The 20841-nt window shown below is 53.2% G+C and overlaps 1 protein-coding gene across 2 annotated transcripts; it reads right to left on the bottom strand.

Annotated features, from left to right (window-relative positions):
* Positions 1–433: 433 nt before the first annotated feature.
* On the bottom strand, positions 434–20826 carry SEZ6L2 (seizure related 6 homolog like 2). Of its 2 annotated transcripts, XM_066275621.1 has the most exons (18): positions 20275–20826; positions 19234–19365; positions 18282–18581; positions 17801–17940; positions 17318–17519; positions 12378–12563; positions 11253–11421; positions 10473–10636; positions 7100–7300; positions 6519–6657; positions 5174–5370; positions 4844–5038; positions 2845–3036; positions 2571–2762; positions 2015–2053; positions 1733–1850; positions 1515–1611; positions 435–1064 (listed from the first exon to the last, which is right to left on the bottom strand). In XM_066275621.1, the coding sequence occupies exons 1-18, from the start codon at positions 20351–20353 to the stop codon at positions 1035–1037; spliced, it is 2772 nt and encodes a 923-aa protein (XP_066131718.1). In that variant the 5' UTR covers positions 20354–20826; the 3' UTR covers positions 435–1034. The 2 variants fall into 2 exon arrangements, with proteins under 2 accessions (XP_066131719.1, XP_066131718.1); XM_066275622.1 differs by lacking the exon at positions 2015–2053 and having other exon boundaries at positions 434–1064.
* Positions 20827–20841: the final 15 nt, after the last annotated feature.

Genomic DNA, 20841 nt, shown 5'->3' with positions numbered 1-20841 from the left:
GTTTATGAAATGCTGCAGATATGACCAATACTTGGTAGACATGTAATTGCAGATATGCTTAAATGCCAAAAAGATGGGGGGTAGAGATGGTACACTTAGAAGGATACAAAAAGTCTCAAAAGGGAATTGACACCTGTCTGTCACCTGTCAAACAGTGAGGGAGAAGGAGTGGCTATTGTCAGTGATCTCCTGGCTAAAACTGCCTCCAAACGTCATCAAGCCGAGGTGGAGGGACAGCGGAGGCCCCCAGGGGCTTTGTCTCAGTCAGTCCTCCGCAAAGCCTGACCGGAACGCGGAGGGGGGGTCTACCCCTTGACAACACCCGGGGGAGGGTTCTACCCCTTGACAACACCCGGGGGGGGGGTTCTATCCCTTGACAACACCCGGAGCCTAGTCTTCGGTTTCCATCTTTCCCCCCAGCTCTCTCTCCAGAGAGACCACAATCCCTGTTTCCAACGCTCAGTGACCCGCCTTCCCACACCCCACCAACCCAGTTACAATGGCGGTTTTATGTTTATTACTCAAAAACAAAAATCCAGAAGCAAAGGCGGAGAGAGGCTGTGGGTTGGGGAGGTGGCAGGAAGGGCTAGTTCGGGGCCTTGTCCCAGCTCTCCCCTTCACCCCTGTGCTCCTGAGCTTCCAAGGCCCAGGAGTGAGGGCCGGGGCTAGAGCATCTGGGAGGGCAGAGCCTTCGTGGCCAAGGGAACAGCAGAGCTCTCAGGAGCAGTCCTGATGGGGGACCCTGGGCGGCACGGGCCGAGGAGCGAGGAGGGAGCTCAGTCCCCGTGCCTGGGGCCAGAGCCAGTAGGGTGGGGTGGGGTCGGCCCCCTGTTTGGCAACTGAGAAGAGGGGTTCTGGGTGGCAGGATGCTGGTTTATTTACTGTAGGGTCCCCAGGGCCATCAAAGCCCCCGCAGGGGACCAGGAGACTATTTACACAGCAGGGAGGAAGGAACCAGAGAGCAGGTCCCATACCCCCAGCCCAGAGTGCGGCGGGCAGGGGCGCCAAGGGTCCTGCAGCTTTAGTCTTGGGGTTCAGATGGAAACTTCATACTCCCGTGTATCCTGGAGACAGAGAGATGGGATCAGTCGCTGGAGGGGGATCGAGGCGGAATAGGCAGCCAAATGGGAGAGGCCACAAGGACGGGGAAAGACCCTGGGTTTTTTAAGAAACATCATTGCTGGTTTGGAGGCCATGTCGTGGGAATGGGGCTGAACTGGCCAGTGGGTATGTCTGGTTCATCCTGCAGTAGGTTAGAATCACAGAGAAATGTGAATCTCTGGATTGTCTTGAACAATCAATATTGGGCCTGTCTCCACCATGGACAAGATGGGACACCCGTCCTCCAGCTAGTGAGTCCTCGCCACTCCCTAGGACGCACCCGGACCCGCTTTGTTCACTGATGTGGCCTCTGTAGGTCAGCTCCCCAGACATACTACAGAGCCCTTCAGAGGCAGCCATGGAGTCCTGGGGCAGCCGAGGGCTGCGGCACTCCAGGGGAGGGGAAGGCTCACCCCAGCTTCGTACAGCGGATTGCTGAAGTCTGACTCCACAGTGATGGGGCTGTAGGAGTGGGAGCCCGAGAAGCCGAAGAGGGATTTCCCCTGCAGTCTGGGAGAGGGAGGAGATAGAGAGGCTTACAGAGAGGCGAGGCCCCAACCTCCCGACTCAGGCTTCTGCGCTGGGCAGGCAAGATGTCTGTGCGGCCGTCACTCCCCGGTACAGGACTTACTTGGTGTAGTATATGTAAACACCACTGCCGAGGACAATGACCAAGCCGAGGGGCAGCAGGATGGCCAAGGCCAGGTTCCCACCCTCCAGCTGCCGTGATGGGTCTGTGGTCTGGGTCACTGGGGGGGAGGAGGAGAGACCACTGAGCCCTGGGCTCTCCCAGCCTCCTGCCCTGGCCCTGGCCCTGGGCCTTACCCCTCCGGGGCCTGGCCTCCTGCCCCCAGCCTCTGTCTGGCCCTCCCAACCCAGCCAGGCCTGGGTCTCCACCTGCGCCCTCACTGACCTTCCAGTTTGCGGTTGTCCTGGAGCTCCTCATAGGCCACTGCAGGGAGAGGAGGGGGAGGGGACGGGGTCTGAGCCAGGGGGGGGAGGAGGGAGGCTGGGTACAGGCCGGAGCCCGGGGGGGGGGGGGGACCGGGCAGCCTGGTTTTCTCTGCCTTCCGCTCAGCCTAAACTTGGTCCTTCCCTTGCTGGGGGCGGGGGAGGAGGACTCAGGGCAAAGCCTTATTCATCCCCCTGCAGACCCCGAAAAGTTCAGGGTTCCTAACCCTGGGCAGTTTAAACCATCTGGGTCTGTAGAATTTTCAAAAATAGGGAAACAGACCTATCCAGAGGGCAAGAGACTTCCAAAACCAAAGCCCTTCTACCACATCTCTTAGGGTAACTGACTGACCGCGAACTCCCCAGCCCTCGGGATGTACCCATGAGGGCGAGAGCCGGCAGGGGGTGAGGGGAGCTCGGCAGGGTTACCACTGGTCTCGAGTTTGCTACCTGACTTTCTCAGTCCTGTCACTCCCCAGACACTGCTATGTCCCCTCCTGCCCTGTCTGCCCAGGCACCTTTGCAGAGTGGGGGTTGGCTGGTCCACTGGGAGGGGTGGCCGGGCACACAGGTGATGGTGACCTCGCCGATGAGCTCGAAGCCCTCGTAGCAGAAGAAGCGCAGAGACTCGCCCGCCTGGTAGTGATGCTTGTACAAGGTCTGATAGCCGTTCTCTGGCACCCCGGGGTTCAGGCACGGCTCGTACTTCACTGCAGGAAACATGTCAGTCACGGGCCAGCTGCACTGCTGAGCAGCCCCCCAGCCACCCTTCCCCAGTGTCCCCAGACTCACGGGCGCACTTGGGGACGCGGTCGCTCCACTTGGGGGTGCCTGTGTCCCGGCTGTAGCAGGTGAGCACGGCCGCGCCCTCCAGGCTGTAGCCTGGCAGACAGCGGTACTGGACGTGGGAGCCGACCGGAAAGCCAGCATCCGAGGTGGTACGGTGCCCGTTGGTGATCTCACCGGGGTCGGCACAGGTCATGACTGTTGACAAGAGGCAAGGTCAGGGGAGCCAGGACCTTAAAAGATCTCCCAGAAGCTTCGGGCTGGGAGAGGCCTGAAGCCCCCGCTTCCCACTATTTCCTCAGAAGGAAGGGAGCAGGAGTTGGGAAAACTTAAAAGTCAATACATTTTACATTTCCATTTCTTAAGGGCCAACAGAGTGATTGGGGCAACCCAGGCCCCTATCTGAGGATAAAATTTTAAATATTTAACCACTGGATGTAGCAGCTAAATCCCAGCAGTGTCAGCCTGCATGGCAGACCATTGGCAGAATAGCAGCTCCCCCCTTAGAGGGGCTCAGCACTCCTGCTCCCGCGTCCCATCATTCCCGCCCCCGTTCTGCTCACTGGCAGCGCCTGCCGGGCTCCTGCCGGGCTCCTGCCCGTGTTTGAGTTTACAGCCTTGTGGCAGTCACAATCCCCGCCACTTCTTGTACACAGACCTGTGCAAGGCATCCTGCTGATTGTTTTACAAACATAATATATATATACTCTGATGATTCTGAGAGGTCGATGTCACTGTCATCTGCTTTGGGAGGTCAGGACGGTCAAATGACTGGCACACTGTCACTCACACAGGGAGTGGAGAGCTGGGACCCCTCGGGTCACAGCTGTGGAGCACTGGGCTGAGAGACTCAGCGAGTTAGGTCTCAGTTCAGCTTCAGATGCAACGTGCCTCCTCGGGCAGGTTCCTCCTGAGCCTGGAGCAGCTCTACCAGTCCCTGTCCCTTCTGGATCCTGCCTCCGTTCTTTTCTGGCCCTGCTTCTGTCCTGTCTGGGTTCTAGACTGGACCTCCTATGAATTCCCCAGAGGTGGGGAGCTGAGTGGACTAGAAAGTGTTCCTTGTGTCCAACCCAATCTGCAAATCTGGCTTCCTGAAATTTACGCTCATTGGCCCCACCATTGCCGCATGGGTGGGTGGGGGAAGCAGGTGGAAGACCCACAACCCATTGTTCTAACAGGCTTCCCCAAATTGGGAAAAAGTGACAAAATGCTACCCCTCTTTGCTCTCCTAAAAGATAAAAACTCCCAGCTCCTTTCAATGTCACCTCTTCTGTGAAATCTCCTGCCCCTCCCTGAGACATACCGTAGCCCACCCCTCTCCCCACAGCCCTTCTTCAGACTTACTGTTCGCAGGCACCAGGCGCTGTGTGCGCCGCTCTCCGTCTGCTCTTCACAACCCCCTAGTTCTACTTCACGGTGAGCGAGCCAAGGCTCGGAGGTAAGGACTGTGGTCACCCCTCTGTAATATGCTGAGCTGCTCAACTATCTGTTCCTCTCCTAGACTGTGAACTGCATCAGGGAAGGGAGGTACCCCCATCCCTCCGCAGAACCCCAACCCCAACCCAGCATAGGGCTTCAATGACAGCTTAGGCCCTAGCAAAGGGACTCCCTGTAATGCCAAGGGTTGGGTACTGAGAGACAGAGCCTAGACAGGAAGAGCCAGGGAAAGGTAGACACAGGTGGAACAGCGCTGGGGCCACGGAAAGATGAGGCACAGCCCAGAGGCAAGGGGGTCAGCGCCCCTAGCAGCGCGAGGGAGTGGAATGCAGCCCGGAGAAGATGAGTGCGGCCCAGAGGAAGCAAAGGACTGAAACCCGAAGGGAATAGGGGCGGTGCCTGAGGAAGATCCCGCAGGACCAGAGAGGAGGGGCGGAACGGGGACAGGACAGGGGCGGGGAAAAAAGACCCCACGCAGAGGGAAAGTGGGCGGGGTCCACGAGGAGCGGCGCAACCCAGAGGGGCAGGGGCGGGGCCGTGAGAGGACTGGGGCGGGCCCCGGGCTCACTCTTTTGGCAGGCGGGCGGCGCTGCGCTCCAGGACAGGTCCCACTGGCAGGTGAGAATGTCGGAGCCGAGCAGCTCGTAGCCAGGCTCGCACTGGTAAGTAAGCACCGTGCCCCGGATCAGGTCCCCGTGGGAAGCCGTCCTCCAGCCCCACTCCGGAGGTGGCAGCTCGGGGCACGTGTCGTTCCTGGGGACCTCTGCCGTGTAGAGACATCGAGTTTAGAGGCTGTTCTGCGACCCTGGGCGCCCTCCCAGCCTCCTGGGGCCTCGCTCCTACTGGGATCTCTGGCCTGCCGGAACCCTACCCATATTGGGACCCTAGACCTCGGTACCTTTGAAGTGCAACACGAAACCCTGGCCAAGGCCCGGGTTTGGGGGCCCGGGTGGTGCCTGGAACTGCAGCGTGAGGTCGGGCCCAGAGGAGAGGAGGCGGCGGCGCGGTTGAGGTCCCCGCAGCTGGGCCAGAACTCGGGAGCTGGGACCGTCACCGTCAAACAGGGTCAGCATGTCCCCTTCGCGCACATTCAAGCTACAAGGAGTATAGGACCAGATATAGAGGCTGGACTTCGATCCGATTCTGCTCAATCCGTATCTCAGTTCATAGTAACCCTGTTTCCTCTCCAGCCCCGCCCCACATTCCCCTACCCCAAGTCTGGCCTTCTGTCTCTCCAGATTCCGCTTTTTTCAGTGGCTCCTCCCAGTTCTGCTTCCCAATCTCCAACTCCGCTTATTACCAGCTTCACACTTCAGTCCCCTCTTCCATCCCAGTGGTGCACAGCTCAACTCTGACCAATCACAGACCATGCTAATTACCACCCCGCTCAACTCTAGGCCCTGGGTGAGGACCTGCCTTTGGGCCACGCCTACTTCTGTGTCCAATCACGTGACCACTTCATACCAAATCAGCTCACTGGGTTCTCCCTATACCCACTTTACGTTCTGTTGATGCTGCAACAGCTTGGGCCTGGGTCCCTGGATATCTGCTCCGGGGTGGTCTCAGAAACATCCAGAGTGAGAAACACCAGATTAGCGCCCCCTTTTCACAATAGCCCTTGAGAAAGGCTGCATTACCCCCTTTACTTGTCCAAGGCTGATGAGTGATTTGTACCTAGGTCTACCTGACAACCCATACTCCATCTTGAAACTTTAGTTCCCTCTTTTTTCTTTTTAGTGAGAGAGACAGAAAGACAGGAAGGGAGACAGATGAGAAGCATCAACTCATAGTTGCATTACTTTAGTTGTTCATTGATTGCTTCTAATACATGCCTTGATTGGGGGGCTCCAGCCGAGCCAGTGACCCCTTGCTCAAGCCAGCAACCTTGGGCTTCAAGCCAATGACCTTGGGCTTCAAGCCAGTGACCTTGGGGTCAAGTATATGATCCCACGCTCAAGCCAGCAACCCTATACTTACGCTGGTGAGCCTGCACTCAAGCCAGATGAGCCCGCCTTGAAGGAGGCGTCTTCGAGGCTTGAACCTGAGACCTCAATGTCTCGGGTTGATATTTTATCCACTGTGCCATCACCGGTCAGGCTAGTCCCTTCTTTATCAGACCATATATTCACCAAATACTGTGTAGACACAGGAGCCAGCTAGGCTCAGAATGCAGGCTGGCATGTTGTTACACCGGACTTTGCTGAGCTCATACCCATCGCACCCTCTGCAGCACCCAAACGTACATCTCAACTTGGAGTAAAATGCGCTTCTCTTCCTGGACATGCAGGCCCCACACGCAGTCCTGGCCGGGGCTATAGCTCTGGGGCCAGTCTGGAGAGAGGACCACACCAGCGGGCTCTGACAGCTCCCCTCCACACAAGGCTAGGGTAGAAGGGGTGTCAGATTCAGGACCAGGTGGGCATGCAGTTTCCATTTCACCACAGTATTCACCACTTCCACTGTATACACCAGACTGCCTCACAGTGTCCTATTATCTATTACCCCCGTTTCTTGCCACGCCCAGTCCTGTTGTATCCAATCCCAGCCCTGCTCTTGGTTAACCCCACCCACTTTCTACTCAATCCACAATTTAGCTCAACTCGATTTACAGCTCTTAGAGATATTTGGGTAGTGACCTCTGAATTCTGTAACACGCCCACCAATTATTTAGTCAAGAAAACTGAGTGTCTGAAAGGGGGATTTACTCAAGGCCTGGGCTTAATAGGTTTGGATATGCAGGTCTCATTGAATGATGTTCCTGGGACCCTGAGCTCAGGTGGTAATCTGTAGACTGAAGGACTTACTGGGGTTATGGAAGGCTTACCCTTGCAGGCTGGCTCTGTGTCATTCCAGTGGGGTTCTGTGGGATCCACACATTCGATGGCATTGGGGGGACCAGGGGGCTCCAAAGCATATCCTGGGAGGCATGAGAAGGTGGCCAGAGCCCCTGGGCGGTACTCAGGGTCTGTGGTGGTGACATTGCCATGTGCCAGGAAGGGGGCGAAACAGCGATCTTCCTCAAAGGCTACAGAGGAGTTAATCACACAAGTTAGGCATTAGGACAGGCCTTAGGGGGTCTCAAACTGGGGGACTTGGGCTGAATTCAAGTATTTTAGGCCACTCAGTGGGCTATTTCAAATTGAATGCCTTTGGACTTAGCTTTCACTCCTCAGTTTCCCCCAAACACTAAAACTCCACATTTGTACATTTATGTTACCTTCCCGGTCTCTAGAGAGAAGCCGCTAAGCTAGTCAAATCCCAGCATCATTCCACAGATGAGAAAACTGAGGTCCACAGACAAAAAAGCCACTTGCCCAATGTCACGCAATAGGGCTGTGGCAGAACCACTTCTGAAACCCAGATTATTCGATTCCCAGCCAGAAACACCTGGCTCTGGAAAGTGCAAAGGAGTGGGAGGAAAAGCGTGTCTTTGGAGCACTAGCTCATGTAGGTGTGTCCTCTCCTCAAAAATAATAGTTGGGCCCTGGCCCGTTGGCTCAGCGGTAGAGCGTCGGCCTAGCGTGCGGAGGACCCGGGTTCGATTCCCGGCCAGGGCACACAGGAGAAGCGCCCATTTGCTTCTCCACCCCTCTGCCACGCCTTCCTCTCTGTCTCTCTCTTCCCCTCCCGCAGCCAAGGCTCAATTGGAGCAAAGATGGCACGGGCGCTGGGGATGGCTCTGTGGCCTATGCCTCAGGCGCTAGAGTGGCTCTGGTCGCAACATGGCAACGCCCAGGATGGGCAGAGCATCGCCCCATGGTGGGCGTGCCGGGTGGATCCCGGTCGGGCGCATGCGGGAGTCTGTCTGACTGTCTCTCCCTGTTTCCAGCTTCAGAAAAATGCAAAAAAAAAAAAAAATAGTTGGGCCCTAGCCAGTTGGCTCATTGGTAGAGCATCAGCCTGGCGTGTGGGTGTCCCAGGTTTGATTCCCAGTCAGGGCACACAGGAGAAGCACCCATCTGCTTCTCCACCTCTCCCCCTCTCACTTCTCTCTCTCTTCTCCTCAGTTGGAGCGAGTTGGTCCCGGGTGCTGAGGATGGCTCCATGGCCTCCAACTCAGGCACTGAGAAGAGCTTGGTTGCTGAGCAATGGAGCAATGCCCCAAATGGGCAGAGCATCACCGTCTAGTGGGCTTGCTGGGTGGATCCCAGTCAGGGAGCATGAGGGAGTCTATCTCTACCTCCCCTCCTCTCACTGAATTAAAAAACTTAATTAAAAATAAATTAGTAAATAAATAAAATAATAATAGTTGGATTCTGATAATCTCTGATTATCCATGATGTGGCTAGAATCTAAAAGTGCAGCTACCACAAAAGCTATTCTTTGCTTTGGCTTTAGACTAAGTTGGCAGTGAACATTTGTAGAGCCTTTTTCTTTTTCCCCACCTGATCATACCTTAGCTGCAAAGCCATGTGTGAGGTAAGACGTAGGTGCCTATGATATGGAATGGGAATCTGAGGCTCATGGCGCATGACTCCACAACTATGAAGGCAGGCCTCAGACCTAGGGATTCTCTTTGCCCTCAGAATATAACATGCAATTTATTTTTTAGATTTATTGTCTATTTCACTGTTACTGAACCTAGTAAGGTGTCATGTCCAAATCCTACACCTCCGTTAGGTCCCAGAGCTAATTCCGTTTCTGCCCTAATTTGTATCAGGACTAACCACTCCTCTCTGAGCATTTCACTTTCTCTGTCGCTCTCCTGCTTCTGTTTGCACAAATTCTCTGCTCCAGTCGCACTGAAATTCTGTTTCCCAACAGGCCTTTCTCTGCCTCTTTATCATTGCTCACACTGTTTATTTCACCCAAAATGCTAATTCTCAATCTTTCTCTGTTAAAATTCTCTCTATCCCAGGGGTCGGGAAACTTTTTGGCTGAGAGAGCCATGAATGCCACATATTTTAAAATGTAATTCTGTGACAGCCATACAACGACCCATGTACATTACGCATTATCCAATAAAAATTTGGTGTTGTCCTGGAGGACAGCTGTGATTGGCTCCAGCCACCTGCAACCATGAACATGAGTGGTAGGAAATGAATGGATTATTATACATGAGAATGTTTTATATTTTTAACATTAGTATTTTTTTTTATTAAAGATTTGTCTGCGAGCCAGATGCAGCCATCAAAAGAGCCACACCTGGCTCGTGAGCCATAGATTCCTGGCCCCTACTCTATCCTGTAAGGTCCAGCTCAGATGCCTCCTCTCCCGTGATCACTGACCTCCTTGTTTCTACCTGTCCAGCATCCAGTCCCCCTTCTTCTGGTAGGTAGCAACACTCCTATGTTCTTTTTGGCGCACACACACCTCCCCTACTTCCAGTTCACAAGGTTCAGTTGCGGCCAACTAGGGATGACCACGTGATGTGGATCCGTCAGTCATAACACCATCTGCCCCTAGCTAGAGTGATTGGCTCAGGCATAGGCATATGACCTAAAACAGGCCAATGAGAACATTTCGTGGCATTTTTTTGCTGAAGCTCTTAGGAAAGTGGTATGCTTTCTTTATTTCTCCCTCTCTCTTTCAGGTGAGAGCGAAGGGGAGATAGTGAGGCAGACTCCACATGTGTCTCAACTGGGATCCACCTGGCAACTCCATCTGGAACTGATGCTTGAGTAGGAGCTATTTTTAGCGCCTGAGGCTGGCACACTCGGACCAACCAAGCTATCCTCAGCACCCAGGCTGATGCTCAAACCAACTGAGCCACTGGCTGCGAGAGGAGAGAAAGGAGAGAAGGAAGAAGAGAAACTGATGGTCGCTTCTCCTATGTGCCCTGACCAGGAATCGAACCCGGGATGCCGGGTCAACACTATCCACTGAGCCACTGGCCAGGGCCACTTTCTCGCTTTCTGACGGAAAGTTGGTAGTTGGTTAGCCTGGAACTGCTAGGTTCTCCACAGACTGAGAGTGCCTGAGCATGAAGTCAACACAGAGGAAAGAACTAAGAGGTTAAGGTAACTGGTTTCTTGGTTGTGTACTCGCCAAACATGAAGCTTAAATAGAAAAGACCACCTCCCGGAAGTAGAAGGGGTCCATAAAAAGAGGTCCTTGTAGTTTCGGGTGGGGAGGCAAGTTGGGTTTCAGGAATCCAAACATGGGGATGAGCAGGGGCAGGTACGTGCTTGTGGCCATGTGTGGGCATCAGGAAGAGGACAGGGAGCAGAGGTCGGGGCCGAGGGGAGGGAAGTTACCTTCAAATCGGAGGCTTAGCAGCAGAGGATTGGCAGGTGTCTCGGAAAGCAGCTCCACATAGAGGGACTGGGCGTCACTGATGAGACCCCGCTCCGGGACATCATCCATGTCAGAGTCATAGATCACTGGCGAGAGGGCACTGCCCCCCGAGCGCACCATGAGCCTGGGATGGACAGAGGGCGGCCAGGAGCTCAGTTTCCCCCAGATGCTGTCTCATCTCTTGCCTGCTCTTCTAACTTATTTTCAGAGCTATTATTTGCAAACATTAATTATATGCCATGCACTTTTTTAAGCCTTTACATATTTTATCTTGTTTAATCCTCATAAGAATTCTTGAGTCAGATACTACTTTTATTATCCCTCATTTTATAGATGAGGAAATTGAGGCACAGAAAGATTAAGTAATTTGTCTAATGTCACATAGCAACTACTGGGATACCAGCTTGTTAGGTAAAGAATGATAATGATGATAATGGCAAACACATTTCTAGTGCTTCCTGTGTGCTCGGCACCGTGCTGAGCACTTTACACATCTTTACGCATTTGTCCTCACAGAAGTCTTGACAGAGAGGTACTATTATCTCCATTCTGCACACGAGGGAACTGAGGCACGAGCAGATCCAGAGGTTTGTCTAGGTTTGCACAGCTGCACTGCCTAAGAAAGCCGGACTAACTGGTTGACACAGATCTCAACTGGGATACAGCCGAGGTCTGTCTGACTCCGCACCGCAGCCTATTTCCCTGAGCTGGGACCTCCGATCCAAGGCCCAGACCCTCACCGGTCATTGTCCTCATCCAGCGAGACCCTCTCAAAGTGCAGGTGCAGCCGGCGTCCCTCCGCTGCTTCAATGACCCAACGGCAGGTGAGGTTGGGCCCCGCAGCTCCCCCAGGCTCAGGTGACACGATGCGGCCCAGTGTGGCATTGTGGATGGTGCCGCCACAGGATGCTGTGGGCAGAGCAGGGGCGGGTTAAGGGACTGTCCGCCCACGTTCAGAGCCGTGGCACCCGCACCTTTCACTGGGCCCTGGCCTCCGCATGGCCTCTGCTCTCCACGCTCACCCAGAAAACAGGGCCTCCTCCAGGCTACCGCCCAGGCAGGGCTCTAGGTCCGGAGGAGGAAAACCCGGAGGGGACATGCCCAGGATGGAGATTTCACCAGAATGAAAGCTCGCCAGCTGTGGACATGCTGGGATGGGGAATTATAGGGGATTCTGTTGATTGAAGCCCTCCGATGGAAAATCTTCAAATTGGGATCCCCAGGGTGCAGCCTCTATAAGACAGACTGTCCAAAGGTTTGAGACCCCCACCAAGAATGGTTTTCTCTAAAATAAGGAGTCTCCAAAAGAAGGGACCTCCAGAATGGTGACTCCCACTATGGAAACCTTCTGGGTGCAACCAGGATAGAGACTCTCAATGTAAAGAGCTCCAGGATAGGCCTGACCAGGCGGTGGCGCAGTGGATAGAGCCTCGGAGGACCCAGGTTTGAGACCCTGAGGTCACCAGCTTGGGCGTGGGCTCATCTGGTTTGAGCAAAAGCTCACCAGCTTGAGTCCAAGGTCAATGGCTCGAGCAAGGGGTCACTCGGTCTGCTGAAGGCCCGCGGTCAAGGCACATATGAGAAAGCAATCAATGAACAACTGAGGTGTCCCAACGAAAAACTGATGATTGATGCTTCTCATCTCTCTCCGTTCCTGTATGTATGTCCCTATCTATCCCTCTCTCTGACTCTCTCTCTGTCTCTGTAAAAAAAAAAATAAAGAAAAAAGAGCTCCAGGCTAGAAACGCTCCAGGGTCAAAACCCCTTCAAGATGGGTCTTCCCCAAAGATAGAAACCCCCAAGGTAGGGCTCGTCCAGTGGGGCTCCTGGGACAGAAGCCCCACCCATTGTGGCAGAAGACTCACCCATGCAGCTAGGGGGTTCACCACTCCAGGCTGGACGGGTGCTGTTGAGGCAGATGAGGGTCTCTTCACCCTGCAGCTGGTAGCCCGAATCACAGTGGAAGGTGGCAGTGCCCCCAGGGTGCAGATCTGTCACACTCACATCCCCGTGGGCCGGCCGGGGTGGGAAGCCACAGCTCAGGAGGTAGGCTGGAGCAGGGAGAAAGGGGGCTCATTCCCATGCTACCCTCTCTCACTGGTCCCCCAGCCCTTCCCCCCTCTCCCCAGGCCCCCCTGGGGGCACAAACTAGTGCCGTGCTGGAGCCTCACGTTGGCACATTGTGTCATGAAGAGATCATTTCACATCCTTAGCTCCCCTAATCTTTGTAATCTACCCGCGTTGGTCCCATTTTATCGATAAGGTATTTGAGACTCAAAGAAATTCTGGACCCTAGCACTCGTTTGCTGTGTGACCTCAGGCAAATCAATTGATCACTCTGAACCCCATCCAGCTCTAATAATAACAAATAATATTTGCAGAACTTGTTCAGCTTCCAAAGTGAGTTCACGGTACTTTTGAGGTAGTCAGAGAAACACTGTGACCCATTTTCCAGATGCAGGAACAAGGCTCCAAGTTATTAAGTGCCCCAGAGCGTTTTGTCCCCTGGACACACAAAGGGGACTTTCCTCCCCTGAGGTACACTGTGGTATTACACCCTCAGCTTTCGCCCAGGGGAACTCCTTTAGGAACTTGGACTTTTATCAAGAAAGGCCTTGCTACCCACCGCTCCCTAACCGAGTCCTCCTGTAGGGAAAGCTCTGCTTCCATTAAGGAACTTTCCGTCTTCTCCTTTCTTGCTGTGAGCACTGTGTCCTCGCTCTTTTTGCACTGACTGCTGGGAGGCTTGGAACCAGGGTAAGGCTTATTTATCCTATTTATCCTTAGCAACAAAGGCTTGTCCATTCACATTTTATTTTCTCAACTTTAATAAACAATACCGGGTATCAACTTTTTGCTTATTCTATTTCACTTTATTGCTTGAATTCTTCTTCGAAAGCCTCCTGAAATTCTTGTGGAATCATATGTCATAAAGCAAAGAAATAGAAAGCGACTTGGTAGTAAGTGGTGGACTCTGAACTCAACCTTGACAGAGCTCAGTGTGTCTGTTTCAGACTAGGCCGAGCCCATCAAGAAGGGTTTCTTGGAAGAAAAACGTCAAAGCCGGGTCTTCCAGGAGGGGTGGCCTACCCTTAGCAGAGGCCTTGGGAGATAACACTTTGCCTAGACTAGGTCTTAGGTCTTTGCTTTTTCTGACTCTCGAGGCTTAAGTGATTCTGTAAGAAATCTGTTTCTCCTTATAGTCAAAACTCAACAAATATTCCTTTGGTGGGGTCCTGGGGAGAGAGAGATGAAAAGACCCAGGTTTTTCTTCTTGGGAATCTATAGTCTAGATAGACAGACACAAAAACAACTTTCCAGGCCCTGGCTGGTTTGCTCAGTGGATAGAGCATCATCCCGGCATATGGACATCCTGAGTTCAATTCTCGGTCAGGACACACAAGAGAAGTGACCATCTGCTTCTCTACCTCCCCGCCCTTGCCTTCTCTCTTTCTTCCCCTCTGACAGCCAGTGGGTCTATTGGTTTGAGCATTGGCCTGGGCGCTGCCGGGTGGATCCCAGCGGGGGTACATGCAGGAATCTGTCTCACTATCTCCCCTCCTCTCACTTAAAACAAATAAATAACAACAACAAATAACTTTCTAGAACAGTGATTTGAATAAATGTTACCCTCTGTAATGGCTCTCCATGACCAACAGAATTGAGTCTAAAGGCTTTGGGCTGACATTTAAGCCCCACACCAGGTCCTGCCCAGCATATATCCACCTCCAATTCTCATCACCTACACGAGTATATCCTACACGAGTGGTTTTCAATCTTTTTACACTTGCAGACTGGTGACCTAGCCGGCAGGTAACAAAAACACACAACAAATAATGTTATCTTAACTGCACATAACAGTGCAGCACCGTACAAGCTGGCACTTGATTTTCAAACTCCACATGTGCAATGCACTAAATACTTCATAAGTTTGAATGCTTCTGCACATGCTTTGTAAATGCTCAGCACAATGCAGAAAGTTGTTCCAAAGAGCTTACAAGTTCCAAAGATATCTATCTAGGACAACTTCAATAGTATTTTCATCGATGACAGAGGTTGATAAATGGTGATCACCCTGAGCCTAAGTGAATTCAGCTAAGATCATTGGGTCTATAATCTTCACACAACACTGGGTGGTTAACTCTCGCAGACCTGGCACGGTATTTCTGGCGGGCCGGCACCAGTGCCTGGACCAGCGGTTGAAAAACACTGTCCTACACAATGTAGTTGTGTGATTGCTTATAGTCTCAGCTCCATGTTTCTGCACACTATTTTCCATACTGGCAAGGTCCTCTCCTGCTCTTTGTCATCTTTCAAAGAGTAACTGAAGTGCCGCCTCTTTCAGGAAGTCATCCTGACCCTCTCTCCAACAGAGTTAGTTGCTCTTTTGCCTACACACAGTCCCACACATAGAAGTTCATCAGCACATTAACCACTGTGTATTGCCATTAAGAGACTGGACCAAGCCTTATTTAGTTTTTCTTCCAAAAGCCTGGCCTTTATTGATGCAGCCAGGAGGCAGTGTGGAACCGTGCGAAGCGCACTGGCTTGGAGACAGGCAGATCTGAGTTCCAGTTGTGCTCCATGACTTCTTAGCTGTCTGACCTTGAGCAGCTGACTTCACCTCTAGGGTCTCTAACCTATGAATGGTAATAATAATCCCTATCAATGAGGACTGGCCTTCAAGTGAGACAAACAAACACACCAAGGACCCAGTAAGTAAAAAGTGCTCAAAAACTGTTAATAACCCGCTCCTCACCAGCCTCAATGAATGAATGACTGGGAGTCGGGGACCTGGGATTCTGCCTTCTGATTCTGCCGTGGATTTGCGGGTAACTGAGCAATCCACATAACCTTTGAGTCTCTTTTTTCCTCTCAGAGATGGAGTTCACAATGGACACCCCCAGGGTTGCTGTGAGAAGCAAATGAAACACGTTGCTGGACTTGGGATGAGGGGTGATGGAGCCATTGGCCTGTCAGAGGAGCTAATGAGGCCACTCTGAACCAGAGGCCCCAGCGAGGCCAAACTCACAAGGGCTTAAACAGGCCTTAGTCCCAAAGGTGCCTGGAGAAGTCATAAAACAGGGAAGACCAATGCAGGTCGTGAAGGCACATTTATGAAACAGCTCAGCCTCCCCAAATGTTCTACTTAGCCTAGAGTCCTATTTTCAATGCCCCGGGGGAGTGCATGCTTAAAAGAGGCAGCAGGGGACCATTCTGTAATATCTGAGGTCCATCCCTCTGCTTTGGGCCCCCAAAGCATGCCCTTGCTCCCCAACAACTACGGCCCTGACTACCAACTATATGTCCCTCAGTTCCCTGGTCTCTCCACGAACAGGCCTGGTGCTGGGCGCCTCCACTTAGCATGTATGAGTCCCTGGGGCAGGCCCGTGCTGGAAGCCATGGGAAAGGCTGGAGAGGGTATGAAGAAGGGATGGAAGTTGTGTGCATGTCCTGGGAAAGGGATCTGGGGTCAGCAAAGCTAACAAGAGAGCAGGCAAGGCCATGAAATGATGTGAAAGGGACACTGGCTGAATACAGTTCCCTCTGTTTCTAAGGAAGGCATTCTGCAGAGACAGCAGTGTCTGGACCCCTCGCTGGGCCCCTTGCCTCATGCACAAATGGACACTAGAACATACGCTTGCACTGTGGGGAGGTTCCCTGTAGGCACAGGTGAGTGTGGTTATACACATGAGTAGGCTGTCTGCGCGTGGGTGCTCATGAAGGCAGTCATGCACAGATGTATGCCACTGCCCTGCCCCCAAGAGTCAGCGGGATCTTTCTAGGTCACAAATCTGAGGCTGTCACCATTCTGCTTTAAACATTTCAAAATATTTCCTATTTCCTTGCAGGAAAAAGGAGTCTAAACTTTTTACTGAACCTGATCAGGCCCTTCACGATCTGAATCCAATCAGTCTCCTGGTCGGGTCTATTAGCCTCCTTCTCTCCCCTCCCCCTTTCTGTGTTTTTACAGTAATAGCAATGACTGACATTTTTTAGCTCCCATTGTGTACCAGATGCTATTTTAAGCAGTGGATTTGTATTAACTCATTTGATCACCCTAATAATACCATGAGGTAAGTATGATAATCCCCATTTTTCAGATGATATAATGAGGCACAGAAAGGTTAAGTAACTTGTCCCAGATCACACAGCTAGGGCAATTCTGTCTTCCATGCTGAATTACTTCAACTCCTCAAGGGGCTTACATTTTTTTTCCTCCTCTCTGGGTCTTGGAGTGTGCTTTTTCATCGATCTAGACATCTGCCTTCCTCTTTCACTTTCTCCCACCCTTTCCCTAGCTAACTCATCATTTAAGTCTCAGCTTAGTCATCATCTCCTCCAAGAAGGTGTCCCTATATTTCTTAGGAGAAATTTAGGTACCTTTGCTATTTGCTTCTTCTGCCTGTATTCCTCCATTATAGAGATATGGGTCCTCAGCTCATTGACTTATAATCATTCCGATTACTTGTCTATCTCCCTACCTAGAGTCTGAGTTCCTTAAAGGCAGATTTACACGTGGCTTGTTCATTCCTCTCCCATGGCTAACATAGGTCCAGTATGACGTGGGCACAAGATAAACATTTGTTGAGTGAATGGATGAAACGTCACTTGGATGTGTGCACACTCAGACACAAATCTGTACATGTGTGAACTAAGTGTGCACAGGTCTCCTTTGTGGGTTCTGCCCCCAGGGTGCTAGTCAGGAGGGAAAGTCCCTGACCTTGCCTTGTTCTTGGAAGGCTCCTAGAGATACCCCTGTGCCAGTGTGGCCCCTGTTTTTCCATCACCCTGAACACCTCACCCTGATAGTGGATCCTGAAGCCACCGCCTCTTGAGAGTCGGGGACTCTGGAAGTGCAGGAGTAGCCGGTTGGTGGGGCTCCGGAGGACCTGTCCTTCTCCCAGCATAGAGGAGTTGGCCAGGAGTCGGGGGGCCAGGCCTGGGGGCCCCCCACCAGCCATCACCAAGAGTTCCTCTTCCCGAGACAGGTTCAGTGTCTGCACCTGAAGAAGCCAGAGCCAGACCGGCCATGGCAAGTCAACCAGGGTGGGAAACGCACAAAGGTCCCCACCCCACTTTCCTTTTCCCCATATGTGGCAGCCCAGACACCACGGTGACACTGGCCAAGTTGTAGGACTCCAGGAGTCTTCCTGATCATCAGAAAACAGACCCCTTTGAGTTAGAACACAGGTTCTCTGGCTCTCTGGTCAAACCTGTGCACACCCCAGGGTCCAGAGGAAAGGGCTTGGAGGTTTCAGTTATGTGCTTAATTAAGCCCGCTTACCTGGATCTCAATGCCGTAGCCAGGGTAGACATGGATGCTGTACGTGCAGTCCACGAGTCCTAAGGAGTGGCTGGCGCTGCTCCCTACGTCCGGAGACTCCACGTGCCCTTCCCCCTCGGAGATGTTGTTATTACACAGAACTAAAAGGATAGAAGTAGCTGGGGTCGAAGCAAGCCCTGCGTTCTTGCGCTCCCAGCCAAGCAAGTCTGGAGGGAGGTCCCCCTCTGCCTTCTCCCCACAACCCTCACCACCTTTATCGCACCCCCTCTCCCACCCAGGCCCAGAACCCACTTCCCCAACTGCAACACGGATAAAACACGGACAGGTACGCAGTATGGGTATACACACACCTTTGTTATTAGGCAGAAGCTGCTCCTCTGTCTGTACCCAGACCCCCTCTTTCACACCTTACCCGACGCCTCTCCCCCATCCGTATTTTACCTCTCCTGAACACTACCCCATTCCCGTTCAATCGCCTCACCTGGGCTGGTCACCGTGGTGGTGACCGTTGTAGTGGTGATGATGGTGGTTGTGGTCTCCTCCTCTCCTCCCTCAGGCCTTAAGGGCGGGCCTGGGGAGGCGGGGCCTGAAAGGGGCGGGGCTGTCGTTCCTGGGGGCGGGGTCAGCAGCTCCGGGGCGGTGGGGCCTCCCCCCCTGTCCCCTTTAGAGGTTACGGCTGTTGTCAGAGGTCCTGTTCCTGGCTCAGTGGCCCGTGGCAGGGAGGGCGCTGCAAGAGTCTGGCCGGCTGGAGGAGTGGCTAGAGTGGGGTCTGGATCAGTTCCTGAGACAATGCAAGGAAAGTCAGAGCACAGGAAGAGCAAATTAGCGGGCCTTGAGTGGGGAGCAGGGCTGAGGAAAACTGGGGGTTCCCCACCTATCTCAAAAGACCTCCCCTAGAAGGTTCAGAACCTCTACCTTCACTTTTCCCTTCCAAACCCCCCACCTCCTCCCAAGACCACAGCTGGACTCCCCGTCTTCTCTCCTCTGTCCACCTCTGGTCAGCCAGCCTCTGCCTCCCCGCTCAGATCTGACTCCTTCCTTGCCTCCCCTGTCTCTCTCTTCTGTCTTGCTTTCTCCCTTCGACACTCTCTGGAACTCTATTTCTCTGATTAGTATTCTTATCACTCCCTGATTTTATTATTCTAGATCTCCTAATCTCTGTATTTCTCTCTCTCTTTGTGTCTCTCTCTCCCATTATTTTTCTGATTCTGGTTCTCCGAGTTTCCATCTGTCTTTCTCTCTGATTGTCTGTTTTTCTGTCTTACTCTGTCTCTTGATCATTCTGACTTTATTTCTGTTTATGCCCAGTTTTGAATCTCTCTAACCATCTCCCTCCATCTGCCTCCGAATTTCACTGGCCTGACTCTCCATCTCCCTGAGTTAACGTCTCTCTCTCTGCCTCTATGTCACTTCCGCCATTCTGGGGGCCTCACCCGGCAGGTAGCCCATCTCTGGGCCCCTCCTCAGCAGGGCCCCGTGGAGTAGCTCAGCCAAGGCCTCTGAGGCTACTGTGGGGGTCTCACTTCCAGGCTCCAGCAGTGCCTCCTCTTCTTTCATGGGCAGACCTAAGAGATGAAGTTGTATGAGCCCATCCACTACCACACACTCCTAGGTTTTCCAGAAGGATCCTTTCCGGAGTTATTCCTTTATTCCTCCTTCCTCAGTTGGGCCTACAGGAGCTCATAGGGTCCCAGGCTGAGCTGAGAGCCAAGATGAGAAGAGGGGCTCCCAGATGCCTCTCACAATCCTACACCTTCCTCTTCCCCTTTCCCCCTGGGCTGTGTGGGTGTTCAGGGAGCCCCGTGGCTCTGATGGACCCTGGACAGCGCCAGCAGGGCTGAGAAGGGGGATGGTGCGGCCTTCATTTTCACCTCAGTGTTCTCCTGGTCTCTGCGGAGGGTCTGACAGCACCTCCCAGCCCTGGCTTCCGCAGTGCCCAGCTTCCTCTCTGGATTTCTGTCTCTGCAATGTGCTGTTCCCTCTCTCTCTCTCTCTCTCTCTCTCTCTCTCTCTCAGTCTCTGCAGTCTCTCTCTGGAGTCTGGCTGGGGGGCAGAGTAGGGGACTGAATATCTGGTCTCTAAGAATACCTGGTCATCTATCTTTGTCCACACAACCAAGAACAGTCGTGTGTGCAGCAGTGCCTGGCATCCCTCCCGGCATCCCCATCTCCTACTCAGGTACGCTGCGTGTTCTGCCGCCTCCACAGATATCCCCCCAACTTTCCTAGCCCTCTTTCCTGGATTTAACCCTTGAGACGCTGCTACAAGCTACCCTCACTCACTTCCCCACTTCCTCTATAGTGGGGTTAGGGGATTCAGATACAAGCTACAAAGCCCTGGTGTGCCCCTTCCCATCAGCGGTGCCCCTCCCCTCCCCTAGGTGCTAGGAAGGCCCAGGGTATTCAGAGAAAGGAGGGTAAAGAACCTCCCCGGGCACCTTCGTGGGGCCCACCCCCACGATCCCATGTCCTTACCCTGAATCCAGGGGCAGCTCAGCAGAATTAGGAACAGCAGTTGGGGAGGCGGTGGGTGCTGGGCCTTGGGAGTCCCCATGGCGACTCACACTGATCTCTCTGCGCCTCTCTTAAATAATCTAGCTGTCACCTTTCCTCTTTCTCCTTCTATCTTTCCCTTTAATATTTTTTCCTGCTGGTGGTGAACAGGGAAGACAATTTCTCTACCCCTTAGGATGGAGGGGCAGAATTGGGATGGGGGTCGCCTGGAGCCCACCCTTCTTTGCCCAATCTCCTCTGTTCTCTGCTCCGGGATCTGTGGGAGAGGGGGCGCGGCTCCGGCTGCAGGGGGTGGAGCCGAGAGGGCCGAAGGAGCCGGGTCTCCTGGGTTACCCTTTTCCACCAGGCTAGCTGGATCTCAAGGTGGGATCCAGCTGGGGAAAGGCAAGACAGCTTCCGGGGTCCTGGGGTGGGGTCGAGGATCGGAAGACCCCTACTGGGCTCTAGCGGGGCTTGGCAAGGAGGGGAGGAGGTTGCGGAACACAGAGAGCCGAAGCTCGGGCACTAGAGCTGTGGGAGGGAGAAGCT

The sequence above is a fragment of the Saccopteryx bilineata genome, chromosome 4 (genome assembly GCF_036850765.1).
Source record: "Saccopteryx bilineata isolate mSacBil1 chromosome 4, mSacBil1_pri_phased_curated, whole genome shotgun sequence".
NCBI lineage: Eukaryota > Metazoa > Chordata > Mammalia > Chiroptera > Emballonuridae > Saccopteryx > Saccopteryx bilineata.
The sequence above is the reverse complement of the archived record's forward strand: the minus strand, read 5'-3'. Positions and strand labels throughout refer to the sequence as shown.

Excerpts from the sequence above, each read along its gene's own strand:
- SEZ6L2 (XM_066275621.1), bottom strand. The coding sequence starts at position 20,353 with ATGGGGACTCCCAAGGCCCAGCACCCACCGCCTCCCCAACTGCTGTTC. Across the intron at positions 17,941-18,281 it reads CACCACGGTGACCAGCCCAG|TTCTGTGTAATAACAACATC; the intron begins GTGAGGCGATTG and ends CTATCCTTTTAG. Across the intron at positions 7,301-10,472 it reads GCTAAGCCTCCGATTTGAAG|CCTTTGAGGAAGATCGCTGT; the intron begins GTAACTTCCCTC and ends ACTCCTCTGTAG.